The sequence below is a fragment of the Sus scrofa genome, chromosome 1 (genome assembly GCF_000003025.6).
Source record: "Sus scrofa isolate TJ Tabasco breed Duroc chromosome 1, Sscrofa11.1, whole genome shotgun sequence".
NCBI lineage: Eukaryota > Metazoa > Chordata > Mammalia > Artiodactyla > Suidae > Sus > Sus scrofa.
The window spans coordinates 267,609,585-267,635,974 of NC_010443.5; the positions used below are offsets into that span (position 1 = coordinate 267,609,585).

At 47.1% G+C, this 26,390-nt stretch overlaps 1 protein-coding gene across 21 annotated transcripts in view; it reads left to right on the forward strand.

Moving 5' to 3' along the window:
• Positions 1-26,390, forward strand: part of RALGPS1 (Ral GEF with PH domain and SH3 binding motif 1) — a 333,379-nt gene that overhangs the window by 172,519 nt on the left and 134,470 nt on the right. For all 21 annotated transcript variants that reach the window (XR_002337608.1, XR_002337607.1, XM_021069060.1 and 18 more), the window contains one exon: positions 10,792-10,918. Coding sequence is in view for 19 of the 21 variants with exons in the window: in XM_021069060.1 (XP_020924719.1) it covers positions 10,792-10,918 (127 nt within the window). In the remaining 2 variants the exon portion in view is untranslated. The remainder of the gene's footprint in view (positions 1-10,791; positions 10,919-26,390) is intronic.

Sequence of the window (26,390 nt, forward strand, 5' to 3'; positions counted from 1 at the left end):
GGGTCTGAGAATGGCCACAGAAAGGCAGGTGTGTGGCGGTCATGCAGGAGGTGCCTCTCCTCCCCGCGGCTCAGGTGGTGCCTCTGGGCCCCTCTGATGTTGATGACCCGTTGCTTTCCGGCCTGGGCTCCCTGGCTCAGGTGGGAGGCAGGATGTGGGGGGGTGGGGGAGGCTGAGGAAAGTGACCTGTGCAGCCTCCGATCACCCCTCCCTCGGTAGCCCTGCCCGAGCTGCTTCTCAGAACTGTGAATTCTGCCAGTGTTTGCACCTTCATCTTCCTTGACTTTGCCACAACATCTGTCACCCTCTTCTTGAAAAATCTCTCTTCACCAGGCTGGGTTCTCTTCCCGCGTTCTGACGGCTGACTCTCCCTGCCTGCTTTCATCCCTCTCACCCACTGGACCTAAGTGTCCTGCAAGGCTCTGACCCGTCTCTCATCTTCCCCAGTCTGACGGCTCTCCCTTGGGGATCTCCCCGATTGCGAGGCTCCACCTGCCACCTCTGCGCCCCGGGGGGCAGCCCCCTTGCTCTCTCCCTGCAGCCCTAGACCCACGTGCCCATGCCTGCTCCACGGAGCCGTCTGCCCGCACGTTCCTTTGACAGCTCACCCTTGGCACGTCTGAGATCAGAGTTTGGTTTCAGGAAGTGACCGTGAGCGCCAGGAGACCCTGGGCCGACTTTGAGGCGATGCCATAGACGGCGCTGACGAGGAGTAAGCCCCGCTCCCCCAGCTGCCCGCTCCAAACGCCCCAACACAGATTAGCCAAATGAAAGACCAAGCAGCAAAGCTGAACCGAAGCCAAGAAGGGGAAGTCACCACGTGCCGGAAATAATGTTCTCAGGGTCGGCCCAGTGAGCGGGGTTCACAGAGGGCGCTGTGCGGAGACCTTTGCTGCCGGGGGCTGGGGTTCTCGTGCTTGCATATGGTGGCGGGGGTGGTGGGTGGTGGTGGAATTCAGCTCCTCTCAGGAATCAGAGAGCCAGCAAGTGCCCCCCACCCCACCCTGTCAGGAAATCTCTGTCCAGCCTGGGGGACCCTAAAGTACAGAAGTGGAAAAAGTCCCTGTGGGAAACTGTCACCCCAGGCTGTACCTCAGGTAGCTGTTGGGTCTCAGGACACATGACCTGAATTGGTATGGGGCCACAGGCCAAGAAAGGAGTGCCAGCGTCCCATAGAGAGAAGGAGGGTGGACCCTTGAATCAGAATCTAGGGCCCAGCCTTGGACCTGCCTTTTCTGATAAGGATTGGAAGACTGAATATATGAACAAAATGTTTAGAACTATGCCCGGCATGTGGTAAGGGCTAGATAAGTGTTGGCTGTGGCTGTTGTTGTTGTTATTGTTTTCAGCTCTTCTTAACGCTCCTCACATGGACTGGCAGAGTCCCCCGCCCCTGTAAGCCAGGCCCTCTGATCTATGACCGGAAAGCCTCGCCATCTCCTACCTGGTTTCCTTGCTTCCAGTCTTCCTCTCTCCCTCACACCACCCCCGGAGTGATCACCCTAAAACGTAGCTCTGGTGTTTTCACATCCAAGATTAAATACAGTTTTTAGCACTCCCAACCCTTTGCTCAGTCAGGGGGTCTGTATTCATCACTCTTCCAGAGCAGGGCACCCTGATGCAACCATGTTTTTCTTGTTAAAAAATTGTTGCAATTCTATTATATGCTTAGTGAATAAGTTAACATGAAATTTTACCATGAGGTTTTTTTTCGTCTTTCTTTTTTCTCTCCCACTTTTTCCTCTTTGGTAACCATAATTTTTTTTTTAATGTCTGTATGTCTGTGAGTCTGTTTTATAAGTAAATTCATTTGCATCATATTTTAGATTCCACATATGAGTGATAGTATATGGTAATATGTCTCTCTCTTTCTGACTTACATCACTTAGTATGAGAATCTCTAATTCTATCCATGTGGCTGCAGATGGCATTATTTCATTCTTATTTATGGCTGAGTAGTATTCCATGGTGTATAGATGTACCACATCTTCTTTATCCATTCCTCTGTCACTTAGGTTGCTTCCATGTCTTAGCTATTGTAAGTAGTGCTACAGTGAACCCTGGGGTGCACATATTTCTTCAAATTAGAGTTTTCTCTGGATAGATGCCCAAACGTGGGTTTGCAGGATCATACGGTAACTCTTAGTTTTTTAAGGAAGCTCCATAATCTTTTCCGTAGTAGCTGTACTACTTTATGTTCCCACCAACAGTGTAAGAGTGTTCCCTTTTCTCCACACTCTCTCCAGCATTTATTATGTGTAGACTTTTTAATGATGGCCATTCTGACTGGCATGAAAGTGATACCCATCGTAGTTTTGATTTGCATTTCTCTAGTAATTAGCCATATCCAGCATCTTTTCATGTGCCTGCTGGCCATCTGTATGTCTTCTTTGAGAAATGTCTGTTTAGGTCTTCTGCCCATTTTTTTGAATGGGTTGTTTGTTTGCCTTTTTTTTTTTTTTTTGGATATTAAGCTGTATAAGCTGTTTGTATATTTTAGAAGTCAGTCCTTTGTTGGTAACATTGTTTGCAAAGGTTTTTTCCAGTCTGTAGGTTGTCTTTTCATTTTGTTTATGGTTTCCTTTGCTGTGCAAAAGTATTTAAGTTTAATTAGGCCCCATTTGTTTGTTTTTGTTTTTATTTCCATTACCCTAGAAGAGTGATCCAAGAAAACATTGCTGCGACTTATGTCAAAGGGTGTTCTGCCTACATTGTCCTCTAGGAGTTTTATAGTATCTGGTTGTACATTTAGGCCTTTAATCCATTTTGATCTTATTTTTGTATATGGTATTAGAGAATGCTCTGATTTCATTCTTTTCCTTGTAGCTGTCCAGTTATTCCAGCACCGCTTATTGAAGAGACTGTTTTTTCTCCATTGTGTATTCTCACTTCCTTCGTCATAGATTAATTGACCATAAATGTGTGGCTTTATTTCTGGAATTTCTATCCTGTTCCATTGATCTATATGTCTGTTTTTGTGCCAATACCATACACTATTTTGATGACTGTAGCTTTGCAGTATGGTCTGAAGTCAGAGAGCATGATTCTTCCCGTTCTGTTCTTCTTTCTCAAGATCGTTTTGGCTATTCAGGGTCTTTCGTATTTCCACATAAAAGTAAAATTTTTTCGTTCTAGTTCTGTGAAAAATGCCATTGGTCATTTGATAGGGATTGCATTGAATCTATAGGTTGCCTTGCCGTAGTATGGTCATTTTAACAATTCTATGGTTTTTTTTTTTTGGCTTCTTAGGGCCGCACTTGTGGCATGTGGAGGTGCCCAGGCTAGGGGTCTAATCAGAGCTACAGCTGCCAGCCTGCATCACAGCTACAGCAATGCCAGATCCGAGCCGCGTCTGCAACCTACACCACAGCTCACGGCAATGCTGGATCCTTAACCCGCTCAGCGAGGCCAGGGATCAAACTTGCAACCTCATGGTTCCTAGTCGGATTCATTTCCACTGTGCCACAATGGGAACTTCTCATTTTAACAATACTGATTCTCCTAATCCAAGGACATGGTATATCTTTCCCTCTGTTTGTGTCATCTTTAATTTCTTTCATCAGCCTCTTATAATTTCTGGAGTACAGGCCTTTTGCCTCCTTAGGTGGGTTTATTCCTAGGTATTTATTCTTTTTGATGTGTGATGTCATCATTTTGATGCTGCTCTTTTTAATCTATCATTTTAACATTCATTGCACTACGTCTAGTTTTATAATAATGAATATCTTGCCAGTCAATTTTTAACCATCGTTTGAATTTATAACCCTGGATTTCACCAATCCCTTAGATTTAGGGAAGATACTGAGCTTGGGTGAGAGAGAGGGTTGGTGTGTCTTGATGGGTGTTTTGCATTTGGGAACGTGGCACTTGATGAAAGCCCGTGGGTAGGGAGAATCTTGGAGAGTACAGAGGACAGAGTAGAGCATTTTGGGCAATAGCAGCAAATATCAAAAGGTTTCGTACCTCCTTCACCCCTACTTCCTGGCCCTAAAAAACACAAGCCATAAACCCTTCAGCTGTGGCCAGTGGAGCATCTGCTGCCACCAGCATCATAGCAACCCGGTGCCCCAGGTCACGTGCGGAAGAGACGCAAGAGCTGGCCAGAGGAATTTCCTGTTCAAACACGGCCACAATCAACTCATTCTTCTACCTTTGATTAGTATTCACTGTTCATGCTTAGCCGCTTGTGATTGGCACCCTGTTGGCAAGTTGAGTTGAAGAATCCGGAAAAGTAGAAGAAGCAGTCAAATTGGTCATCACATGTCCACAGTATCCAAAATGGCCAAGTCAAGGGCATAATTGGCCAAACGGCGAGCTTCCATTTCTCTGACCTTCCCAGGCTTGTCCAAGGCAACACTTGCCTGCATTTTTGCCAAGTTGCTGCTCCCTTGAGCATCCCTGTGTGTTCCTGCCTCTAGGCCACTGCTCAGCATTCTTTGGCCTCTGGGGTCCCTCCAGCCCCACCTCTGCTGGTTGACATTCTTCAAGAGTCATTTCCAGGCCCGCCTCTTCCTGGTTCCTCCTTTCTGCAACGGAGCTGGTTCTCGTCTCCTAGAGCCCTCTGGTAGTGTTTCTGACCCTTCCTCACCTTAACCCGTCCTTTTCATGGCTCGGTGACCTAGTCAAACAAATGAGGGTGCACATCGGGTGCCTGACGCCTCCCTCACACAGCCACCTCTGGACCCAGGATGGGACCTTGGCAAACCTCTGTTCAAGGACCAATCTCATCCTCCCAGCCCTGCTCTTGGGACTTAGTGCGAATGTCTCCCGGGGTGGCCATGAGCAGAATTTTTTTTTAAAACAAGAGCAAAATTGTTGGAAACATGATTAAAATTGTCCTACAAGATTATACACTATGTCTGTATGTATGCATGTGAACGATGTGTTTATGTGTCTGTGCATATAAACTGTTGAAGGATAATTTTTTAGAAAGATAAACATCATGACTCACATAAGTAGAAAATGAATACTTGTCAAAGATTTTGTTTAACCCGTTAACCGATGGAGAACCAGTAAGATATTATAACCGTATCACATGGGGACCAAGAGCACTACCCTTTTATAGTCAGGTAAAGAATGTTGAAATAACTTTTCAAATGGATAGAAAATGAGTCAGCATTCCCCCGATGACAATCAGTGGGATTCCTTGAAGACGTAACTTGCCTTTCTATGGAGTGGAATTATTCGCCTAACTAAATTTTCTACAAGTTAACATCTATCTGTATGGAGTGCCTTAGTCCAAGACAGATGTGGCTAGCAAGCCAGGTCATTTACTAACTGACAAAGTCAAAATTTTCCCTTATGTCACTTACAACAGACTCCACTGCAGGTAATATTTTACACTAGGTATACGACTCTGTAGTTTATTTTTCAGAAACCAATGGTTTGTATCTAAAGAGGTAAAAATTACTTTTTTTGAGTGCCCTAGTTTCATTCCTTACTCATTCCATACTCAATCTGTTGAATCCATTGGTCCATAGATTATCCACAGCACTAAAAATTCTTTCCATACCGACAGTAGACACTGGAATTGAAATAGAATTTTGAGCCACTTTTAGCATAGTTGAAGCTCAGGCTCTTTATTAAAAAGCATTTCCACGTATCAAGAAATGTTACTTTGTTGAAAAACATTTCCACGTATCAAGAAATGTTATTCTCTCAAGGCAAGGGAACAAGATACCAACATCCTCATAAAGAGGTTTTGGAGGGACTTTTTTTGTTGTTTGTTTCTTCCATGGAGACAGCTTCCAGATTTGAACTGTTCACCAGAAGAGGGGAATTTTTCATCGTTAGTCAAATATGAGTGCCACATACAGCCTCTCGGAGCATGATAAGGGAAATTTCCAAAAGCATCCCACTTCATCAGGTATTTGAGCAAGATTTGTGATCTTCCTGGCTTTTGACACTGTGGTTTATGAGTCCCTTTTATCCTTTTCCCCATGAAAATGATTTAAAATCAATATGTAGGGACTTGACTTTTACCTTGTAATTTTAGCTCACTTTGCATATGTGGTTATGCCCCTTTCTCACTTCTAATGTGTGTTTTTGCATTTTGCCTGATTGTTTTACTTGTTTTATTGCCATTTTTACAAAATTTGGTTCTTGGGTTTAGTTATCATGTCTATAGGTTTGGTGTTTAGTTTTATCTTTTTAAAAATCAGTTCCTAATTTTACCTGGTAATCAATTTCTCCTATTTCCCGCCCCCCATTCTCTTAGCTTCTTAAGTTGAATGTTAACTTCATTTATATTCTTATTGTTTAAAAGAGTTAACAGGTAAGAGCCATGCATTTTCCTCTCAGTACAGTTTTGGCCTCATCACATTGTTTAATATAGTGATTATACATTCTATATATTCGTGGTTTGTAAATAGTCTATAACCTTGCTTTTTAAATACTTATTACAGTCTACCCTTATTTTTATTTATTTTTAAATGATCTTTTTTGTTTTTATTTATTTATTTTTAAATGATCTTTTTTGTTCTGTCAATTTTCTACTGTATAGCAAATTGACCTAGTCACACATACATATATACATTCTTTTTCTCACGTTATCCTCCATTATGCTCCATCATAAGTGACTAAATTAACCTTGCTTTTTATTTCTTCTTTTACCCAAAAATTATTGGGGTGTTCAGAAATTTCCAAGGAGTTGAAATTTTCAGTCGTCATTATTAGTTTTCTCCTTCTTTTCTTCAGCAAATCTTTAGGCAGTGTTTTCTCTGGGTCAGGAACTAGATGGGGGGCGCAGGAATAGTGGCATGAATACAGCCAGCATGGTCACGGCCTTCATGGGATTCATCATTTGCTGAGTGAAACACAGACGTAATCACACAATTACTCACAACTGTAATGAATGTTATGGAAGAAAACCTCAGGGTGGCCCAGTACTTCTAAACTCAACTAGAAGTAAAGTTGCCTGTTGTATTTAGTGAACTTTTCCTTAATCTTATTTCCTTACCTCTTTTCCTGAACACGAATACTTTAAGTATCTGTTTGACTCAAGTAGGCAGATAATTTGTTTTCTTGCATGTAGTTCTAATGGTTTCTTCCCAAGGCTTCCTGTAAGCACTAAAATCTAAAGGACTCTCAATTCATATGAGGTTTTCAGTTTATGGCTCTACTCGTAATAAAAGTTTAAAACATATATAAGTAGATGCTGTTATTTTTCGAATAAACAAGCCCTCCATTTAAAAAATCAAATCTCTGAAGGATTTATTCAGCATAATACATGCACATTAATTTTAAAACTCACTAAGTACTGAAAGGCTTAGTGAAACAACTAATACTCATTGCTGTCTCTCTTTCCTTACCCCATTCATTGCCCAGAGGCAAACACTCAGAGTTACTGAGTGCGTTTCTTCTGTTAGTTTCTGTTTGCTGTTTTTTTTTTTTTTTTTTCTTTTTTTTTTAAATTTTTTATTTTCCCACTGTACAGCAAGGGGGTCAGGTTATCCTTACATGTATATACATTACATTTTTCCCCCACCCTTTGTTCTGTTGCAACTGAGTATCTAGACAAAGTTCTCAATGCTATCAGCAGGATCTCCTTGTAAATCTATTCGAAGTTGTGTCTGATAAGCCCAAGCTCCCGATCCCTCCCACTCCCTCCCCCTCCCATCAGGCAGCCACAAGTCTCTTCTCCAAGTCCATGATTTTCTTTTCTGTGGAAAGGTTCATTTGTGCTGGATATTAGATTCCAGTTATAAGTGATATCATATGGTATTTGTCTTTGTCTTTCTGTCTTCTGGTAGTTTCTGATACACTTCCACCAGTGTGTTTTTGCTACAGCTTCTCAATGTTCACTTTAGACAGTATTCGGTGACTTCTTTGTATGACGGATGTTGGTTTATTTTTCCTGAAGCACCTTCCCTCATTCTCCAGACGCACTCACATCACTGTAGTTAAATCACTTTTGTTAAAGGAGGCGTCGTGTTTTAATTGTTGGGGGTGTGTAGACACGGTCCTCTGTAATGGTCACGTGGTTAACTATGGATGACGCGGCCTTTCTGGAGTCCTCTTTGATTTCCCTGGCATTTCTAATTCCCTCTTCAGGAAAAATCCTTAGCCTAGCTACTGTTATCTACTGGGTCTTTTATATGTATACACAACCTACACATGTAAACATATCCCATGTTGTGCAGTATCTTACTAGATTTTATATGTATCCATTCCCCCCCAACACAGGTGCGGTCCTATCAGGTTTCCTATTGAGCCTTCTCTTTCTCTGGAGACATATCTTCTGGGGTTGATAGGATGTAGACCAGTCACTCTTAGGTCTTGCTGCTCATCTGTCATCCCAGAACCTCCCTTTACTTCTGCTAGATGGGATCCACTGTTTCCTATATCCCATATCTTCCTGTACTTGGTTTATTTTTTTTTGTTTTGCTAGGGGAAGGTCTCAAGTAGTATTCAGATACATGCGTGAAGGACAGATGTCCTGATTTTTTCATGTCTTCTAGCATCCTGTGCATTTCTATTGAGAAATCAGATGCCATCCTGAATCTCATTTGTGGGCACAGAATGACAGGCTAGGCAGATAGGCTAAACATGCCAGGGGGCACGGGCAATCCCTCAGCTGGGCCCCCTAGACCCAGTGGAGGGAGCATTGGGCACCAGTTTGGCTTAGCTGCGGTATGGGGATAACAGGATTTATTTGACTGCTGGATGAGCATGAGTGACTGCCCAGGAATTCAGTGGGATTTTAGGATGCATTAAGAAAGAGATGACCTCCCAGCCAAAGGGTGAGGAGCCTGCTCAACTTTACAGTGGGGCAGTTCACAGCTAAAGTATCTGGTTCCGATCTGGGTAAATGTGTTCATTCAGTGAATTTCTCATCCTTAGATACTCATTTCAAATACCTCTCTCTACATAGCTTTCCTCGACGCTTCCCTCCTGCATAATTTGCTTGTTGTTTTGTCTGGGTTCTTGGTCTCTATTTACTCATTTTCCATGTTGCTATATTATACATTTCTTTCCTTTATTGAATCGAGTTCCCGAAGGATACTCTGACAAGTCACTTAATCCTTGTGATTATGAACCTGAAATAATTCTGGCTGCATCTTTGTCCCTGGGCTATGTAAAGATCAGATGAGTTGTATATTACGGTGCTTTAAAAACAGCAAATGGGAGTTGGTGCTATTTCCTGTCCACTTGTTAACGTGATGAATAACAGCCTTAAATTAGCAAGCCAGTTACGCGGCCAGCGTCCCCAGCATCTGTGCAGCATCTCCACCCTGATGTGTCCCGAATTTCTCAATTAGAAAAAAAAAAAAAGCTTGCTATTAATTCTCTAACCTCTTCATCATTGGGGCCTTCTTTTCAGCTTTTTCTTTTACCTCTCTCTCCTCTCTGAAGTTCTTAAGCTGTCACTGCTCTGCTGGGCTATTGCACAGCTGCATCCTCTGTGACTCCAGAGGCTCAGGATCAAGAAATTGGCCAAGGCAGCCTGGGTTTCCTGATGCACCAGACATGGCCTCAGTGTGGGATTTGCGGACCTGGGTCCCAGCAACCCAAAGGGGCTACTTGTACAAAAGGCCAGCTTCCCCTGGTTCTGGACCGTCACTGTTCCACTTCTCTCCGCTGTCTGATGGAGCTCTTGACCCCTGGCCTACTTCAGTGTGATGGATGCGGCAAGTCTGCTGGTCCTGGTCCTTGAACCGACCCCTGGGGTCTCAATACCAAGCTTGACCAAGGTCGCTCCTGGCCTAGTGTCCCTCTCCATTTATACTCCTTGGCTCAGCCATGGATCTCAAATCCCAGAGACACTGGCCCTAGAAACTAAACTGGGGAGGAGGGGAGGGCCTCCGCCTTAGCCTCATGGTGTGCCAAAGCCAGCCCTCTTTGATGACCCTCCCCCAGTTCTCTTTTCAAGCCTGCTCTCCTGGCCTAGCCTCCTTTCATCAAAGCCACTTTATTCAAAGACTCTTATTGCCATTTCCCGGCACTGGGCCTTGACTTGGGTCATGCAGCATTACTTCAGTGTAAATCCCTAGCCTCGAGTCTGGAGAACCAGGGTTCAGTTTCTGTTCCTTCCTTCCAAGAAGCCTCCTTATGAACACTGAGCCATCCCTTTCCCGGTGACCGGTTATACATACCACAGATCTCAGTCACAAAGGGTTTCCTTCTCTCATCCCTAGGCTGTGCATACCTGCTTATCCTGTGTTTGCATAATTGAATCACCCCTTAGATGACTGCATCCAGAAAAGAAGTTTGGCTTATTTTGACTAAAACACCATCCCCAGTGTAAATATGACACAGCCGTCTGCCACAGGGAATCTGGGGGAGAGAGCCCAGATTGCAGCTGTGACCTGGCTCTACAAAGGCTCAGCGTGTGCAGCTGGGAGCATGTGAAATTTCCTGGGCCCTTCAGCAATGGCAAAAATGTTGAGCAGAGAGCAAGAAGCTGTGGACTCAGAAAGAGACCTGATGTGGCTGTGAAATAGCTCTGGGAGACCTTGAACAATTTGCTTTGCTCTCTGAGGTCCTTGCTGTTGCAGGGTGTACGCACCCATGGAGGTGGGTGCTCTGCTGGACAGTCTGTCCTTCAGAACAGGAGATGTTTGGGAAGTTCTCTTCCAAGTGTGAGATTCTTGATAACATGATAAAGTCGAGGCTATGAGCCTTTTCATCTCTACAGGAAAGAACCTCTTAAAATTCTTGATTGTACCCAGGATTCTGCACAGTGTAGACGTGTCATTTAGGACATTTCCTTTCAGTCTCCATCCACAGTTACTCCTCCGTTTTTCAGGCTCCTTCTCTCTCATGGTCTGTATGTTTGTTTTCTCACTCCAGCTTTTGAATCGAAAAGACAAGACCACCTTTGAGAAGCTGGACTACCTGATGTCTAAAGAAGATAATTACAAGCGGACCCGGGAATATATCCGAAGCCTGAAGATGGTCCCCAGTATTCCCTATCTAGGTAGGAGTCTGAATTGGATTCTTATTTTTTAAGAAACCTGCTCAGTGCCAGATAAGATGGTTTTTACAGTTTCTAGTTGAGGAATGTCTGGGAAGCAGCATGGGCTGTGGATAAGGAGGTGACTGGTTGATGGGCCGTGGATAAAGAGGGGACAGGTTGGCGTCTTGGGTTGGAACATGTTGTTGGTCCTTCCCGAGGAGGGGAACTTCCTGATGAGGGCTTTGAAATAAGGGATATGCTGCTGCTTTTACAAATGACCTGTGAATTCCAAGCCTCCCCAGCCTGCAGCTTGGGGTCACAAGACTCTTACTGGTTTATCCACATCCTCCTGCACTGGGGGAACTCAAGCCCAAACCCCTCTATTCTGGTGCTCTGGGCATTATTAGTATATTATATAAGATTTGTTCCAACACAGGGTTATAATGGTTATTGATTTTTCTGTTTCGAAAACAGTACATGTTCACTGTGAGGAATTAGGAAGAGAGGAAAATTAGTATCATTTGTTCTCCTACCTAGAGATAAACTCTATTTTGCTTCGTATCTTTTCATCCGTTTGAATGCCTATAAAATCTGTGTATTTACTCTCTCCTGCATGTTTCGTGTTAGCTACGTGTCTGTACCACGGCTCAATCCCATCGCATAGATTTGTCCAGCTGAAATCTGCTTTCTAATATGGACAGTGAAGTTGTCTCCACATTTTTGCTTTTCAGATTTTGCAATGGACATCCCTGTTGCAAAACTTCCTGTGTGTAGTTATGATTATTACCTTGTAATACATTCCTGGAAGTGGGATTATTGGCTCGAAACTTAGGCAAAAAAAAAAAAAAACTTATGCCTTTTCATGTGTATTTTTTCAAAACGCTCTCCAGAGAGGTCATAAAAGCTTCTGTCTTCATTGGAAGGGGACAAAATTGCCTTTTTCCCCCCATGTACACAAATACTGTGTATTTTCATGTGCTTGTTTTTTTCTCCTTTGCCAGTTTGACAGGTGAAAAATACTTCTTGTGGTTTGGTTTTCACGGTTCTGCTAACTTTATGAAAATTTTCTATCTCTTTATGATATAAAATAGTATTGATAACAAGGGAAATTAAGGTTTTATGAAAGTGACCCCTAATATTTTCAGAAACCTCGTGCAATTTTTGGGACACTAAAAACTTTTGACAACTTGTAAATGTCCTCTGTGAGCACTGTTTATTTAATTTTCTAACTCTTTTAAAGCTAATTTGGAAAATTAATTTTAATACAAAATTGCCCATTAGAGCCAAGTTTTCAAGTTTCAGGTTTTTTTCTTCAGTTAAGTTTTTTGGCCATTGGGTTTTATATAATCTCTTATAAATTTTAACCTCCTACGTATGTGTGGTTATATTTGCTTTACATTCCTAATAGTCTGCATTTCTCTTTCTTTTTTTAAAATTTGCTTTGCCAGAGGTATGTCTGTTAGCTTTACAAAGAATTAGATCTTGTCTTCGTTTGCCAGTCACATTGTCTTTCTGCTTTTTAATTCACTATATTCCATCAGTCTAGGATGTGCTTTTTCTCTCCACATTTTTAAACCTCTGAAGTTGGGATGCATCTTTCAACTGACGGTAACAAAACATGGTGACACTGTTTAATTGGCAGCAGTTTTTCTTAGTGATATATAAAATAATGGTGATTCTTAAGTTTATAATAGGTGGCATCCTAAATTTGATGAAATATGGAATTTACTCTTTCTCCTTTTATAATTCATTTCTTCTGCTTTCCTGAAGCTGCTTTTGTTGCTTCCTATATGTTTTAATGTATAGTGTGCTTGATAGTATTCTTGAAATGTTCTGTACTTATAGCTTCAAATTTTCTTTTAACCAGGCATTGTTTAAGGCAGTGGTTTTTTTAATTTTCAAGGGCTTTCGTTTCGGGTTTTTTTTTCAAGTGGCTCTATTGCGTTATGATTCAGTATCATCCATGTAAAGTGTCCAAGTCAGTGGTTTTTAGTGTATTTACAGAGTCGTGCAGCCATCAGCACCAGCGCAATCAGTTTTATAACACTTATTTCACCCTAAAGAGAAACCCCCATACATGGCAGTATTCACTCCCCTTTTCTTCTAGCCACTTCTGTCTCCCCTCCCACCCCCGACAACTGCTGATCTACTTTCTGTCTTCATAAATTTGCTTATTTGAGCCATGTCATATAAATGGAATTGTACACTGTAATCTTTTATGACTGGCTTCTTCCCCTTAGCATCATGTTTTCAAGGTTCATTCACATTAGAGCATGCTCAGTATTTCATGCCTGTTTATGCCAAATAATATATTTCATTGAATGGATGCACCACATTTTATTCTTCCATTCATCATTTGATGGACATGGGAGTTGTGTTCACTTTTTGGCGATTATACGTAGCATCACTAGGAAAGACTTTGGTTTTTTAAAACAGTCTTCTTTCTAATTTTTTTAACATTGGTTTAAAATATGTGACACACATGCTTTCTAGATTTTTAAAAAAGTATTTGATATTTGTCTTGTGGTTTCAGATCAGTTTGTGCAAATGTTTCATGGATGCTGGAAAAGATGTAATCTCTCAAGTTACTCTTATAACACTTAAATTATTCATTTCTGACAACCTGGTGTGTCAAGGACAGAAATATATGTTAGAGACCCCTTGCATTTCTAAGAGTTTCTGCCTTAAATTATTTAGTAGACAATTGGCCCTCCTTATCCCTGGGATCTGCATCTGTGGATTCAGCCAACCCTGGACCAGAAGTATTCAGAAAAAAATCCATAACGTTCCAAAAAGCAAAGCTTGAATTTGCCATGTGCTGGCAACTATTTACATAGCATTTACATCGTATTAGGCATTATAAGTAGTCTGGAGATGGTTTAAAGTATAGGGGAGGATGTGCATAAGTTACATGCAAATACGATGCCATGTTATATATGGGACTTGACATCCCCAGACTGTGGTACCCACAGGGGTCCTGGAGCCAGTCCCGCGTGGATACCGAGGACTGACCTCTGGGAGTTTGTAACAGCTCTGGATTCACTATGAAGTATGTCCCGTACAAAATGACCTTGATTCCACTTATTCCTTTCTTTTATTTCTTTGATGTTAATTCGGTGAAATCTGATTTATTTTTCCTTTGCATTCATTTTATAAATCTTTGACTCTATTTTGGATTTTTAACATTTTAAGTTGTTTTGTCTTAGGTGCGATCTTTTTTAAAATGAATTTTATTACATTTATAGTTGTACAATATCATCACAACCCAATTTTATAGCATTTCCATCCCAACCCCCCCCCAGCCCATCCTGCCCCCCCCCAATCTGGGCATGATCCTTGAAAACCTCATTTAGTTGGGCCCAATAAGAGAGACCTTGCCTTTTAGTGGGGGGTAAAAGCCTTTCCCATTTGTTTGGACTTGAGCCACGTTATTGAATTATCATCCTTCTTTTTTTTTTTTTTTTTTTTTTTTTTGTCTTTTTGTCTTTTTGTTGTTGTTGTTGTTGCTATTTCTTGGGCCGCTCCCGCGGCATATGGAGGTTCCCAGGCTAGGGGCCGAATCGGAGCTGTAGCCACCGGCCTACGCCAGAGCCACAGCAACGCGGGATCCGAGCCGCGTCTGCAACCTACACCACAGCTCACGGCAACGCCGGATCGTTAACCCACTGAGCAAGGGCAGGGACCGAACCCGCAACCTCATGGTTCCTAGTCGGATTCGTTAACCACTGCGCCACGACAGGAACTCCAATTATCATCCTTCTTAATGCTTCGTGTCCTTTCCTTGCTCTCATCTTAAGACTTGCTGTAAACGGCAGTGTCTTTCCACTGGGCGAGGGTGAGGGCAAAGCCCCATCTCAGATCTGCAGATGGAGGGCATGTTGGTTTGCCCAGCTCCCGAGCCCGTTCCACCTCGCCTGAGGCTAATCAGGTGGAGGACGGGTTGATGGATGAGGCTGAGGGACGCCTCGAGCGGCCCATTGCTGCAAGGTGGCAGACATGCTCTTCCAGCATTGCTCAGGATGGCCTCTCCTCTCTCACAGAATGATCACAGGAGCTGGGCTTATCGTCTGCTTTCTCTGTGCCTGGCACTTTGCTAGATATTTTAATGCATCATCTCAATGAATGCTCACAATGGCTCAGCAAATAAGCAGGTGCTGAGAGGTTGTCTAGGGTCACATAACTGGAGAGTGGCAGAGCCAGGACTTGGCCCAGATGGTCTGGCTCTAAGCCCTGGGCTCTTGACACTGCCCTCTCCTGACTCCTCACCTCCGCGTTCAGGTCATTATTTTCCTACTCCTCCCTTTCACTTGCCACCTGTATGTCCTCTGCCATTTATGACTTGTGGGTGGCCTCCGTAGGGCACTAAATGAAGTGGGATGAATTGCCTTGGCTCTTTCTTGTGACACTTTGTTCTTGGACTACAAAGCAGTGCTATCTTGGGCTTCTGAGGGAGTGGTTAGCGGGCTTCAGCCAAGGGCAGACTGGACCAGCAGCATCTCCCCTTGCTGCCCGGTGTCCCTTCTCATTAGACCAGGAGGTCCCAGACCCCTCCCCTTTGGATGAGTCCCCTGCTCAGGCCGCTGGCCAGAGGTCCCTTGTGCATAACCACGGTGGCTCAGGACACAGGACAGGTCCACACTGGCAGCAGACACATGGTCTGGGCCAGGGCCCCTTGCCACTGAGTTTCCGGACAGAAACACCCTCCTTGTCCTTGCTCACCTCATCTCAGCTGCCTGTTCCTGTCAGGTACTTCCCAAGAAGCTCCGTGTGGACCTCTGTTCTCCTGCGAGACCCTCCTGCTTGCCTCCGAGGGAGCCCAGCCTCACCTCATGCTCCTCTCCCTTCAGCCCCGAGGATCCCCCCCTCCCGCCCCCGCACGCCCCATACACCAATCAGACTTCCTTTCCCATCCTTGCATCAGAAAGACTCCTGACATACATGAGTCAGATGGGAAGAACGGGAGGAGACGCCAAGGTGCTTTCTGCCCTCAGGACAGCGCGTGAGGGTTGTTACCATGGGGGCACCGCGATCCCATCCTGAGGCTCAGCAGGGCCATCTGTCATCCCGAGGGCAGCTAGGGCCCTGCCTGCCCCTCTGATTGCCATAGACAGACCCTGCCCACGTCCAGGTTGTGGTTTTAGTGCTGGATTCCTCTTGAAAACCCAACCTGTCCTGGGGCCGGATTTGTTTATCAGAAGAGGAAGAGTTACATAATTCCTGGAAAGTACAATATAGGAAAAAATGTCTGAAGCCGTTTCTTTTTCCCCTGGCAACGTCCTCACCGTAGGTCTTTCCCTGGGGGAGAGGGAGTTATTCTGGGGGCGGGACTTGATATTTTCAGCTGCGTTGGTAAAGCTTAGTTCCTGCTCGGGACCTTGAATGCTGCTTTAGCCGTTACGTGTATAACTGCTCAAAAGACTATGGGTTCTTCTAAACGCCTGTGGAAGGTTCTACACTCACTAGTTTCCCGGGACCATTCGTGCGTGTGTCCCCCACTCCTTGTAAAGATACCCTAATGTAGTACTAGCCATTGTCATTCACCATGTGGTGTGTATTCCAGCTCCTTTCGATGCAAATTTTAGAGCCAGTTGGCTGAACTTTAGTGCACTGTTTCTCATGAAACATAATTTAAAAAACACTGAGGGAAAAACTTACTACATTTAAAAAATAAGACTCTGTCTCAAAATGTCATTCCCATTTACTTCAAAGAGCAAAAACAGTGGTAGGAAATAGGCCATTTACTTGCAGCTTAATTTGATCTGATAGCAACTCCTTGTAAGTACCCAGTTCGGGTCAAAATGGTAACAAAAGCAGGCAAAGGGCTGTGGCGAGTGGCTACAGCATTTATTTCTAAGTATCTTTATTAGCTTTGAGAGTGTTTGGTTTTCACTAGCTATAGTTCCCTCCAGGAAACAGCTAAATAAAATTTGGAATATAACGGATTTAAAAAGGGATAGAGCCTGATTCTAAAAGTAACTATAGGAGTTCCCTAGTGGCTCAGTGGGTTAAGGATCTGGCATGGTCACTGCCGTGGCTTGGGTTCCATCCTTCTCCCGGGAACGTCTATATACTGAGAATGCGACCAATAAATAAATAAATAAATAAAACTATAGGCAGTGTGGAAAACTGTGATCTCTCAAGGAACAAAAACTAGGCATTCTGACAGTTCTGAATAGTAAGAGAACATTTACTTTTTTTTTTAGGGCCACACCCGCAGCATGTGGCAGGTCCCAGGCTAGGGGTCAAATAGGAGCTACAGCTGCCAGCCTATGCTACAGCCACAGCAACTCCAGATCCAAGCCGCATTTGCCACCTACATGACAGCTCACAGCAATGCCAGATCCTTAACCCACTGAGCAGGGCCAGGGATTGAACCTGTGTCCTCATGGGTGCTAGTCAGATTCGCTAACCGCTGAGCCATGATGGGAACTCCAGTAAGAGAACATTTAGATTCTTGGTAAGTTTTCCCAGACTTCTAATATGTGAAGTAAATTTCTAGAACTGAAGCTATTCTTTCAAACAAACAAACCCTTCCATTTTTTAAAAGTAAGGCTCTATTTTCAAATATGAACTCTAAAGTTTAAAATGAAGGCAAACTGTTTCTAAATTCTGAGTATAAAATTAACAGACCTAAGCTGTGGGATAGCTAAAGGGTTTTCAAAAGGAAGCGGTCATTGGTAAAAAAAAGAAGTGTTTATGCTGATGACCCAAAGCCCCCAGAACAGCCAGGGGAGTGAGGGCTCATACGCTGAGCCTACGGGCGGCCTGCAGCAGGCCTTCTGCAAGGTGGGTGTGTTCTCACCGCCAAACATCAGACTCCATTTCTGCTCAGGAGGAGCTCACAGCCCAGATCTGATCCCCGGCAGTGAGCCAAAGACCAGAAGAGAGCTGAGCACAGTGGAAGGAGAAGCAAAGGAGCAAATGAAGGGAGACCCATCTCTGGCCGGGAGACTGGGGAGGGTTTTCTGCAAGGAAGCCCTAAACGATGAATACGTTGGGTGAAGAGGTGGGATGTGAGCATCCCAGACAAAGACGGCAGCTTGTGCAAGAGCCTAAAGTGTAGAAAAACATGTTTGTTGGAAAAACTGACTGGAGAGTAGAGAATGAGGGGGAGGGTGCCATGAGAAGCGGCTGGGGTGGGAGGAGGGGTGAGATCACTTAGGGCCTGGACACTGGGAGTGGGGAGCTCGGTCTTCAACCCCCATGAGCAGTAGGGGACCAGGAGGGTTTCAGAGGGTGTGGCCGGCTTGGGTCTGCAATGAACACGGGTCTCCTGGCCTACAGCATGTGTGTGCTTAGAAGAAGGCAGGCTGAGAGAGGGGAGACCAGGCAGGGGGCCATACAGAGAACTGTGCCTCACTGTGTTTCAGAAGTTCCTGGGTGGGGGAGGGAAAGCCCTTTAGCAAACAGTTCATTTTAGAGCAAAGCCTTGGGAAGACCTAAAGCAGGCATGAGTGAGCATATTCCTCTTATCTGAATGGTATCTCCCTGTGCCTGGGCTTTGAGAATTAAGGTGTGTGAGCCCTTGAGCAGAGAGGAAGGGGCATGCCCCTGTGCCCTCTTGATCTACCTCCAGAAGGCGGGGGGATTGAACCAGTGGATGCCAGCAGAACTTCCGAGTCCCAGAACTGAATCAGAGTGGCTGTTGCTTCTTTGGTGGGGGCCACTGCCACCCAGGACCAGAGTCCGATGGCTCCCACGTCACAGCTAACACCGTGTTATCCAGCAGTCCCCAAGTTCGCCAGCATTAAAGGTAATCCTTTCCTTTAATGCCCAACTGAAAAAAAAATTCCGTTCCACAAGCAGGAAATCCAGCCTTTTTTGCTTCAGTTCCCCACCCCACGTGTTTCCAAGACTTCCCCCAGGAATACTCATTTGTTCCACAGATCCATCCTGGTTGTTGCACGGAGCCTCAGCCGGCTGCCTGGCCACAGACGTCTGATCCCTCCCTCCAGTCATCCTCCACTTTCCTAACCAGTCTCTCCAGCTGGACCAGTGTGGAGCCAGGCTCCTCCTTCCTTAGCCGGGAAGCACAGCGAGGGGATGGATAAGGAGAGATGTCAGGGCCACAAAGCAAAGCTCAAGCCTGCGTTCTGGAATGCCCGCTCCCGCAGCCCCGGGCCATGCCCTTTCTCCTCGGTGCCTGATGGCCATGTGCTGCGGGGCCTGCCCCGCTGCCTGGGAGAGCCCTTGACCAAGTTTTCCCTTCCCCACATCGAGGCATCCACCCACCCTGGGGCCCAGCGAGCAGGGAAGAGCTGCCTTCTGACCCATCGCAGTCATGCTTCTCCATCAACAGGCTTGTCACCAAGACACCACCCAGCCCAGATAAAGGAAGCCATTTCCATTATTTTGCCTAGTGGTCAGCTGCATATGGTCTTAAAACTCTTCCTGCCTGAGAGAATTGTGCCTTTACTTTCCAATCTTAGGACTTGTTACCTTAAAGCCTACATTTCTCTGGGACTTCACAGTCTTGCTCAGTTTTTACAAAAAGCCAGTGGATGTTTTGAAAATCGCCATTTTGTGAATGGAAAAAAAAAAAAAAAAAAAACCAAAAACCCTGCAATTTGACTTGTGACTTATCAAGGTCGTATGCCAGGCGGATACCCAGTTTTACTGAAGACCTCATGCTCACAGCGGGGTTCCACCCTGCCTTAACTTATGCATCCTCCCTTTAATATTTCTGTCTCCATGGAGAGAAACAGCATGGAAGGAAAACATGCTGCAGGAGAGATTTGTTTCCTTCCTGCTTTGCTGCCCAGAGCTGAGTGCCTTGTCGCATTCGTCCCTCCTGGGGCACAGGGAGGACCTGTAGTCAGCTTTCCTCCCGGTCAAGAAGTTTTGTCTGATCCCCTAAAAGGAGGCGAGAGCGTGAGCCCATCTTGTGTAGGTGAAGGTGTGTTCTCCCAGCAGGAACCTGCCTGGTTCTCAGGCTGAGTTCTCTTTGCCCTTCGGTTGCTGGATTTCTGATTAGAAGCTGACAGCAATCGTGAGGAGCACTCAGGTTTACTCTCTTACCACACGACAGGTGCCACGCAGGCCCTTCACCCACATCATCTCCTTTGATCCTCCCAACGCCCCTTCCCTCTGAGGGAGCCACTATTTTAAACTGATTTTGCAGCTACAGAAGCTAAAGGAGACTCATTAAAAGTTTCACCACTTTTCAGTGCTGCTTTCTTCGAGCGGTAAGACCAGCTCAAGCCCAGATCCGACCCCGGTGCCCCAACCACTAACCTGGGAATATGCCACCTGTCCCCTGTAACCGGCCTTTACCCTCTGGGGAGACCAGAGAGTGGCCTGAGAGAGGAATGTCTTTAGGGGCCTCCTGTGTGCAACAGGGGCTCGAGATGGGACACTGAGGGTCCTCCCAGGTTCAGCCCGTCCTAAAGAAGCGAAGAGTTGGGGAGGGAGGGGGGACTCTAGTTCCTCCATCCTCAGGACTAACCCGGGCCAGTGGGATGTCTCTTTGCACTATTTTGGAGAGAGAGGACCATGGCCCTGAGACTCTGAAAGATTGGCTGTTTCGGAGATGGTCCCTGGTGGTCCCTGATTTGCATAATGCCTTCTCCTGCAGCATGGGCAGAATGTATGGACTTGCTTCTAACAAACAGAATGTGACACGCATACTAGGACGGCACTCTGGGATTCCATGTTGAAAAAGACTGCCTTCTCTCTCGGGCGTTGCTCTCTTCTTACCCTCTCCGCCCACGCATCCTGGGGATCCAGCTGCCGGCGCGTGGCGGTCCTGTGGAGAGGCCTGCCGGGAGCCAGGCGAGTGAGTCTGGAAGTAGATTCCGCCTGAGTGCAGCCTGCAGAGCGGACTGGAGCCCCGGCCACCTCTTCGGAAACACCGTGAGCCGAGACACCCAGTCAAGACACGCCAAGTTCCCCATTTTTGAAACTGCAAGATGGCAAATGTTTATTGTTGTAAGTGGCTAAAGCTGGGAGTAATTCGTCACACAGCCATCATCGGCTGCCAGCCACTGCCTCACCTCTGTTACTTTGTTGCCCCACCTGTAGGGGAACCAAATCAGCAGTAAAACTCAACACACAGAAGACTGTCAGAGTCTGGATGTTAAAAAATAGGATTGAGCTACATTAAATTTCCTCATTCCCTCATTCATCCATTGCACATGTATTTGTACAGACCCACCGCGGGAGAGCAAGAGGTGCTACAGAAACAGAGGGCACATCCCTGTCATCAGGGGGCCACGGACTAGCCACGGGCGACTAAGCAGCCACCGTGACTGGATCAGGAGCAGGTCCGAGTCGGGCCAGAGAGGGATAGGCAGGTTCTATCTAGAGGAATCAGGAACCACCCCCCCCCACCAGAGCAAGCTAAACACTGGTGGGTCAAGTGGGCGAGGCCTGCGTGGATTTGGGGTGTGATAGAAATCCAGAGCTGAGAGCAGCTCCCTTGTTTTGTGGAGGGAGGGCCAGCACAGAAAAAGGACGGAATTGCTGTTGCCAATCTCTCCTAGGCTGGGCAAATGCCTTAGATTGAACTTGAGACTCAAGAAAGCAGGCTTCGGAGAGGAAAGGGCTCCTTTTCTCTCCCTCCCTGGTCTTCAGCCTCCTGGGCCTGGGCGTCTAGTGGGAGAGCTAGAGGTCTGTACCCCGGCAGTGAGTGCTGAGCTGATGTCTGGAACTAGTCTAGGGGCAAAGAGGGAGGAGCCACTTCCTACCTGACCCTGACTGTTATGGAGAGAACTCCATGATCCCATTAATCCAGGACAGGCAGCCTCCCCATGATTCCTGAGATATGTGTTCTTTTCTGTTTACTTCTCAGAGACAACATACCAGAGTAGTTAAGGGCGAAAGCCCTGGAGGTGGATTCTCTCCTTCATAAACTAATTAACTCCACCACTGATTAGCTGAGTCATCTTGGAAATGTCCTGTATTCTCCCTCTGCCTCCTTTTATTATCTGTAAAACGGGAATAATCACAGGATATACCTCATGGGGTTGTTGTGAAGAGCAAATAAATGATTGCATGCAGTGCACTCCAGGTAACTCCTCGCATGGAGTAAACACTCAATGATTTTTTGCTGCAGAATATTTATCATTAAAAAAAAAACAAAAAAAACTCCAACTGGTATCCATGGGGATGCCGGTTCAATCCCTGGTCTTGCTCAGTGGGTCGGGGATCCTTCCTTGCCATGAGCTGTGGTGTAGGTTGCAGATGCAGCTTGGATCCTGCATTGCTGTGGCTGTGGTGTAAGCTGGCAGCTGTAGCTCCAATTCAACCCCTAGCCTGGGAACCTCCATATGCCGTGGGTCTGGCCCTTAAAAAGCAATAAAAATTAAAATTAAAAAAACCCCTTAATTAAAAAAAACAACTGTGGGATTGATCTCTAGGGCAGCTGAAAGTGCTGGGTTCCTCTCAGAAGCTAGCTTTGAGTGGAGGCAGTCCTCTGGGGCAGTGGGGGCAGAAGCCACGTTGAGAGGGGATGAGTTCTCTGCATCCTGTGAGGAAGAAAGGTGCCTGGGGACCACGGACTAGGGTCTCAGATGTCCTAGAAAGCTACCCTTGGAAAAGCAGTGGTTCCCTAGCCAGGCCTACGCTGGGCTCTGGGGTGCCAGGCGTCCAGACCCAGGGGCCCAGGAGTGCCCGTTGGTGGTGGAGGGACGGGGCAAGATGGCTCATTCTTTTAAAAACCTTTAAACTTACAGAAGTAAGACGTTGTTGAAAAACCTTCTCACACTAGGAAGTCTGTGAGGTAAGAAGAGAATATCCCCTTCCTTCCCTCCCCCTTGGCAGAGGTGCCAGTGCTGACAGGTGGGGTGTATCCTTGCGCTCAAGTCCACAAAGACGAGCGTCCCTGCCCTGGGGATGTGCGAAGAATCTTGTGCTTTTTAGCCCAAATGGGGATATTTGAGTTGACAGTTGGCTTTGCCCCTTGCTTTCTGTCCTGCCCAAAACGTTGAGGGTATTGTTCTGTGGCAGCGGTACAGAAGCCCGCCATTCTTCTCCATGGCTCCGTGGCTCCCACGGTCACATGGTGCTTTGCTGGACGGGGCCTGAATGTGCGCCAGTTTGTTTAGCCCCAACTGATAACGCTTGGGTTGTTTTTGCATTTTCCCTTGGACAGAGGCTGCGGTGGAGAACATCTTTATACATGTCTCTTTACTCACCTGTCAGCGTATTTCTGAAACCAAGAGCCGAAGTGGAACTGCTGGGCAAAGACGGCGTGTGACTTTATTTTTGGTTGCCGCTGCTGGGGTACCTTCTGCCAAGTTGGCAGTTCCCCTCCCACCCCCGGCCCGTGAGCCGGCCTGTCTTCTGCACGCTCGCTGTTATGTTATGGTCCCAGGGCTCTCGGCCTTCTTGATCAGTGGAAATTGACAAGGGGCCAGACAGGAAAATTCAGGCAAGGCTTTTGCAGCAGGGGAAAACGATAGCAAACCTCAGGTTCCCTTGCTTACTCGCTCGATGCACTGGGGGGGGGGGGGGGGCTATTTCCTTTTATGGGACAGGGTAGGGGTGAGTCCAGGGGTCTGGCCAGAGGGGTGGCTTAGGCGGTCTGCCCAACCCTTCGGTGGTGCTGTGTGCGGCGGGCTCTGTCTTTGCTCCCAACGCCCTGCTTTGACTCCGGGTTCTTCTTTAGAAGTGCAAGTCGGGTTTTCAGTTTTTCAGGTATGCTTTTGCCTGTATCTAGCCCCCACTGCTACCCCGCTATTTTTTTTAGTCCCATATAGTTTCTTTGTATTTTATTGCTTGAGATGTTTGTCTAGGTGCAAGCATTGCAGCTGCTGTAGCAAAGGCTCCCAGGCCTCAGATCCCAGGTCCCGGCCTGTTTCATCACCAAAGCTAGATGTTAGCAACCATTTACTTAGGGTGAAAGATGGCCTCTTGTTTTAACACACTTGTCTCTCCCCCACTAGTTCTTTGTGCAAAGAAGCTGCTTCCTGCTTCGAGCCCATGCTCCCTGGGCCTGGGTTAAGCAGCAGGCCTTCAGGCCTCCCCCCCAGCTGCTCAGCCACCCCTGCTTCTGCCCCTGCACCCTGAATGTCTGTCCTTACTCCCCCTCCCCACGTCACCAGCTCAGCTCTGCACTGCCCTCATCAGTGAGGAAAGAGTGGCTGGCTGTCGAGTTCCCCTGGAGAGGAGCTGACGAAAATCCACGTCCCCATCCTTGCCTCGGGCTGGGTCAGCATTCCAGGCTCCAAGGAGGCTGCCTGCTTCTTCTAACTCTTTCCCTGCTTTGAGATGACTCGGGTGGGGCCTCTGTCATCACATGGCTCCCGAAGGCCGTTGTAATTCCATTCCCTCTCCTTTAGCTGCCACTCTAGGCTCTGGGCCATGCCCAACTCTGCCATGGGTCAGGGCAAATGCGGCCTGTCCATCCTTGCCCAAGGAGCTCGGCTCCTGACATGAGATGTCCCTCCACTTTAGGGGGCTACGTGGGCTGCAGCAGCTGGAAGGAAGCACCCCTGGCCAGCCTGCGGAGTCAGATTTATCCTGACCATGGGCGAGACAGTCACAGGGCCGCCCCCTCGGGAGGGGCCGCATGTGGAAGTGCTTTGGGAAGGCTGCACACACGGGAGGGATTATCTGTGTCTGGGCTCCCACGTGTGGGCTGAGCTGGCCCAGGAGGCCCCAGGTCAGGAGAGTGGGGATACTTGAGTGTCCCAGTGATGGTAGGTACCCAGGCATGTGTCCAAAGGGTCGGAATCCCAAACCAGGGCTGCTTCATGAGAAGCTGTGGGTATGAGAGAGACAGGGTAAGCGAGTCCCAGTCTTGAGGGCTCAGAGATGGGAGAGGAGCTGAAACAATAGGGACCCAGTTACAAGAGAGTAAGCAGACCAAGGCTTGGACGAGATAGAATTGGTACACAAGTGACCCTCTTGTCCCGCAAGAGGAAGGGAGAGAGGCAGGGCCCAGCCACTTTAGCCCCGGCAAAGAACTGGAAGCCCCAAGAAGCTGAGAAGTATTCTCCATCACTGTCCCCTATTAGTCTGTGCATCTGCTCTGAGATAAATTGGGCAAACAGCCCTGAGCTGGCTTTCTGATATCTGGGACTTACTGTCCATCCAGCTGCTTCTGCACAGGCAGGCCAGCCAGCTACCGCGCATACCTGCTTCTGTGGGCAGCAGGCTCCATGCCGCCATGGTGCTCAGACGACTAGGAAGTGATGACGAGGTGAGAGAGGAGCCTTTGGGGTTTCATTTTATCCTTGGGGACAGTGATCTAATACTGCAGAGGCAGGAGCTCAGGAATCAGACAGACTCGAGCTCAAATCCTAAGTGTCCCAGGCTGCATGTTCTTGGGCAAAGTCACAACTCTGAGCCTTAATTTCTGTAATGTCAAAGGGAGGGTAGTTGAGGAACCCACCTCATAGGGTTGTTGCGTGAGTTTAGAGAGACACACAAGGGTACCTGGCACGTGGGAAAGCGCCCTCAGGTGACGGATGGTGTGCCTCTTCTCCAGAGCACATACTGCCCAGAGGAGCCCAGCAGCGGGGAACTCCACAGGGACTGTTGAGAAACTGCGTCTCCAGGAAGGGCAGGAAGAGCCCTCTCTGGGCACAGCCATGTGTCATGTGTAGTGACTCAGCTGAGCCTGGAAGGGTTGGGTGTGCTTTCGGGGGTAGGGCAGGGGTCGGGCGGTGGGGACAGAGCTGGGAAATAGGACACGAGAAATGAGCAGACTCCGTGGCCAAACACGGTCTCCGGAGAGGATGGGGACCAACAACAGCTGGAGTATGTAGTCTAGACGCCTTTTTGGACATAGACCCAGGCCTTGACCCCTCTTCTCTGGGACCCTGGGAACGCCCCCCCACCCCTTCCACAGCACTGAGCGCCGGCAGCCGTGTTCCTTCCACCCAGCTCTGCTTGGACTGCGATGGACACCTACCCCGAACGGGCCAGTCGGGTCATCCGGCTGGGAGTTAGCCGGGAAGGAGAGGGGCTTCAGGTCTTTGCTGGCACTCAGACCAGGAGGGCACGTGAGCTCAGAAATTCCGTGCTGGGGAAAGCAGATTGATGCACGACGAGCAACAGAGCAAGCCCCTGCAGGCCAGGAAAGAAAAGGCGAGAAGCTGAGAGGCTGCTTTGCCTCTTGAAGGCTTTCCAGGCAGTCTCTCGTTCCGGGCCCTCGTGAGGCCCAGCTGCGTCCCTGCTCATGGGCTCTGGGAGATACCTCGTGTCCTTATGTAACCAGCTTATTAAATGAACTGGACTCAATCAGGTGTAAGAAGAAACCGACTTTATTTTTTCCCCAGTGTCCTTTCCAGCCTATTCTGCAGATTAGTTCTTTTCCCAGTCGATGCTGACGACTCAGCAGGCCCCTGAAGTCTTTTTGCTGTTAACAATCACGTCACTCCAGACCGTCCAGATCAGAAGTCTGGACTCCACCGTCCCGGCCAGGCTGGAGGCCTGGGACGTGGGAAGGCCCACAGTCAGCGTCTCCTCTAGACCCCCCCAGCCCTGCTGCCTCCCCCCCTCGTCCACTGAGCTTTGTGGCCCGTGGGGTTGGAATAGGGGAGAGGGT